Consider the following 4,303-nt stretch of genomic DNA (forward strand, 5'->3'; position numbering starts at 1 on the left):
AAACGCACCTTCTAGAGGAAGTATTTATTACATGTTAATGTGAAAAAAAAAATGTTGTTTTTCTTGAGCACCTCACATTTCCCTCAAAAGCTTTGTCATGCTGACACAAAGTTAAAAAACTGCCAGAGCTGGCCACTAAATTACATCTGTCCTCTCGTGTCTCAGCTGTGCTCAGGAGATACAAACGAGGCAGCAGGTTGATCACATCTCCATCTGATCCCTGGCTGTACATTCTAGACCTTCACAATGTAGAGTGATCTAATCATCATCATCAACCCCCTGCACCATTTTCAGGGACTCAGTGTCAGGCTTTGAAGTAGCTGGGCCTGTGGAGAAGAAGGGAAGGAGTTTCCCTTCCCGGCTGCTGCCATCAGCAATGGTGAAAGTGTACAGAGCTGCTTTCTTACGGACATTGTAAAACGACAGCTGCTTGGCTGAGATGTCCAGGAAGATCCCAATCTTTGGCAGCTTCCCACCCACACTCAAACGGGTCCAAGGCTCTGTGTAGGCCCAATACTCTCGCCCGTCTGTACACCCCATGACCCAGAAGCCATTCTTGGGGGACAGAGTCAATGTCCCTTTGCGAGTCACAGATTCCCGGGCAATACCCAAGGCCCAGCTGCTTCTCTTGCCAACATCCACTTCCCAGTAGTGTCTCCCAGATGTGTATCCTTCCTTTGCCAACAAATAAAGGTGGGAATCAAATCTCTTCTCATTCTTGGGCACATTCCTGATGGTGCCGGTATCTTTCACACTTTTCCCATCCTCACAGAGTTCCAATCTGGGGTGGGCCGTGTCAGGATCCAGGGAGACATCCCCTGCAATGATCAAGTCATGCCATAAGGAGCAGAAAGGACAAGGTCTGCTTCTCTGAGCCTTTCTCTTCTGTGTCCTTCTCCACCTCTCATTACTCTTTCCTCTACCTCCAAACTCGGGTGCACTGGGCAGCCTCTTGCCTCACGGGACCTCTATCTTCTCCCCTCCCATACCTCCCACATCCTTCCATTCCCATCCTGGGGCTGCTAAGTTAGCGAGTGACCAGCCTGCATGCAGCAAAAGACAGGCCCTCAGTCAATGATCCTGTGACTCCTCCGTGACCAAGGAGGAGGCTGTGGGGCTGAATGTCCTCTCCCTCCATCTTTGAATTGCTGTGGGGATGGCCTGAGGAAAAGGACCGGGAGTTGACCAGACAGCTCCTCTTTGGGAAACACCAGAATCACAATTGAGTTGTCCAAGACTATTGAGAGAAAATCAAAATGGCCAAAGTTCTCCCTTGCAGAAACTGAAGAAGAAACTAGTGAGATAATCAACCCTCAGCATCTGAGACCCACCTGTAAATCAGTTCAGATGCTCACATGTAATATATAAATACTAAAAAAAAAGATCCAAATCTTTCAGTATCTTTGCTTAAAAACATATGTACGGGAAGAGAGCCCAGTAGGAGTGATGGTAGACGAAGTGCAAACACTGGGGAGAAAGGGGGAGGATGGGAAACAGGCAGAGCACACCGCCACACCCCACGTGGATATATGTCAAAATAGCGGTCCCTGGCTGGAATTTCATTTCAGGGTCATGATTAACTCTTTAGCAAAGTTCAAAGGTGATTTTCAAATTTTAAATAGATTCTCCTCAATAACTAGGACAGCACCAGTCCAGGGTTCTTCTTCACATGGGTTAGAATGGAAGAGTGATCTTCACTGCCACAAGGATGAGGAAATGTTTCATTTCCTCACTTTCCCCAGCTCATCAATTTACTTAACAAACACCTGACAGGACTCCAGCAAGGTGCAATGCCATGCACTAAGTTCCTGTAGCTCAGCTCAGATTTAAAGAAGAAGAACTTGCTCCTGCAGTGGAGAAACATCAGCTCAAAACACTTTTCCTGAAACACCAAAGAGGGCAACACCAGGAGTGGGAGCCGGGGGCTGGAGTGGCCAATGCAAGCTGGTCATCCCTGCTCCCCACAACTAAAATGGCTCCTGTCAAACATATGCAGGGTCTTTGGCAGCACACAACAAAGAGAACAGTTATCACACAATCCTTCCTTTGAGGAGTTTGTTCTCTAAACAGCTCTCTGAGCTTGTCAGATATGTTTTCAAGGGCCACATTCAGACTCCGAGTACTCACATGCATCATCTCCCTTTTGCTTACCTTTGTAGCGTTGCATTTTGAAAAGCTCTGTGGGGAAAAGACAAAAGCAGGCAATAAGTGGTTTTGTCAAGGCACGCTGCTCTCCTGTTTGCTAAGACACAGCTCATGCTGCTGGCCAAAGAGACCGTGTTTTCCTGTAGCAACATGCTTGTTCTGTAAATTGGAAAACAGGTCAAAAGGCCCCTGTGCCATCCTCCAAAGAGGCCAAGGCCTGAGGCCACTGGGATGCTCAGTCTTTTAGCAGCAAAGACTGTAACCAAACCTCAAATATAGGTAGGAATTCTGGAGCAGTAAAAAGAAGATACGATGCTGATGGCAAGGGAGAAGGGATAGGGAGAAAGAGAGATTATTGTCTTTCATAGAGGCTTCTCTGGTTTGCCATATAATGGGGCGATTTCAAGGGACTTCATCGGAGTCATGTACAGGTGGGCCTTTCTTCTTAGAAAGGACCAAGAAGAAGCTGAACTTTTTTCCTTGCCCAGGAGGACCGCGACACAGAGCACACTGGAGCAGGAACGGTGCAGTTCATGAGCTGTTTATAGCAGGAAGGGGACACAGCCCAGGGCAAGATGGTGGTGGCAGCTCAGAAGCCACACCAGCACGGATCGGGCACTCCTGAGTCAGGGGCAGGAGAGCAGGGCTTTCCCAGGTGCTGAGACCAGGCTTCCTCCCTTCATTTCTAACTCTGGGCCTTTCCCACTGCCCGAATCCTGCCCTCCCTCAGGCGTGCACCTCCCAGGCGCTAAGGGCACGTGGGCGCTGGGGAAGTGGGAAGAGCCTTCCAGCTCCTTCCAATTGCTTTGGTGGCTTAAGTGCTGGAAGGATGGGAAAAGAACACGAACCCTGTGAGACTTCCTGAAGGCCCTGAAGGCTTCTCAAAGGCCAGGTGGGAAGGATGGAAGCGTGAAATCACACCTCTCCATCTTTCCTGCCAACAGGACTGGGTTGTAGAAGAGGAGTGGTTTGATTGAGAGGAACGGATTGGGTAAAAGGAAAGAGACAGAGGCAAGACTTGGAGGTGGATACCTTCTCCACATCTTGGAGTCACAGGGGCCCAAGGTACTCACTCCCTTCACAAAAAAGGGAGAAAAGAGGGACCATGACAACCTGCATTCAACAGCTTTGTATTAGAATCATAGAATCATAGAATGGTTTGGGTTGGAAGGGACCTCAAAGATCATTGAGTTGCAACCCCCCTGACATGGGCAGGGACACCTCCCACTAGAGCAGGTTGCTCAAGGCCACATCCAGCCTGGCCTTGAACACTTCCAGGGATGGGGCAGCCACAACTTCCCTGGGCAACCTGTTCCAGTGTCTCACCACCCTCATAGTAAAAAATTTCTTCCTGAGATCTAATCTGAATCTTTTTTCTTCCAATTTAAAACCGTTTCCCCTTGTCCTATCACTACACCTCCTGGCAAAGAGTCCCTCCCCAGCTCTTCTGTAGGCACCCTTCAGGTATTGAAAGGCCGCTCTAAGGTCTCCCCGGAGCCTTCACTTCTCCAGGCTGAACAGTCCCAGCTCCCTCAGCCTGTCTTCATAGGAGAGGTGCTCCATCTCTCTGATCTTCTTTGTGGCCCTCTGTGGCACCTGTTCCAGCTGGGCCATGTCCTTCCTGTGTTGAGGACTCCAAAGCTGGACACAGTATTCCAGGTGGGGTCTCACGAGTGCAGAGTAGAGAGGCAGAATCACCTCCTGAGACCTGCTGGCCACACTTCTCCTGATGCAGCCCAGGACATGGTTGGCTCTCTGGGCTGCCAGCACAGTGTCTCACTGCTGAAATATGTGAGCTACTCATCCAACCCCTCCCGTCTTCAGGAGATGTGGAGGCCTTGCAAGCAGAACTGTTTGTCTATAGATGAGCTAAATCCATCAGATAGGTGAAGGCCTGCTTGGCAACGGCTCTGCTCACCTAATTGGTACTCCATGTCTGCTCTCAGGATCTACAAGTGCTGCTCTGGAGACCCCTGCATGTTCTGCAAAGCTGTCTGCTGCACTTGCATTTGGTGACAGATCTGCTGGAGGTCCTTCTCTCAAAAGGATTCTGCGGCCTGTGTGGAGTTTGCCTCCACTGTCCTTCAGGTGAAGAAAGACCGGTGGCAGGGGAGAAGCCATAAGGAACAAGGGAGATTAATTTCTCTGATGGAGGCAT

General features: G+C 49.7%; 1 protein-coding gene across 1 annotated transcript; it reads right to left on the minus strand.

The window, feature by feature from the left end:
• Positions 1 to 258: 258 nt before the first annotated feature.
• On the minus strand, positions 259 to 4,079 carry LOC106898889 (E3 ubiquitin-protein ligase TRIM39-like). The gene is made up of 3 exons (XM_014960469.1): positions 4,064 to 4,079; positions 2,152 to 2,178; positions 259 to 818 (listed from the first exon to the last, which is right to left on the minus strand). The coding sequence occupies exons 1-3, from the start codon at positions 4,077 to 4,079 to the stop codon at positions 259 to 261; spliced, it is 603 nt and encodes a 200-aa protein (XP_014815955.1).
• Positions 4,080 to 4,303: the final 224 nt, after the last annotated feature.

This window comes from Calidris pugnax, unplaced genomic scaffold (genome assembly GCF_001431845.1).
Source record: "Calidris pugnax isolate Ruff unplaced genomic scaffold, ASM143184v1 scaffold567, whole genome shotgun sequence".
Taxonomy (NCBI): domain Eukaryota; kingdom Metazoa; phylum Chordata; class Aves; order Charadriiformes; family Scolopacidae; genus Calidris; species Calidris pugnax.

Bases quoted from the DNA above. Each gene is read 5' to 3' on its own strand.
- LOC106898889 (XM_014960469.1), bottom strand. The intron at 819-2,151 runs GTAAGCAAAAGG...TGATCATTGCAG, and splicing joins CAAAATGCAACGCTACAAAG to GGGATGTCTCCCTGGATCCT.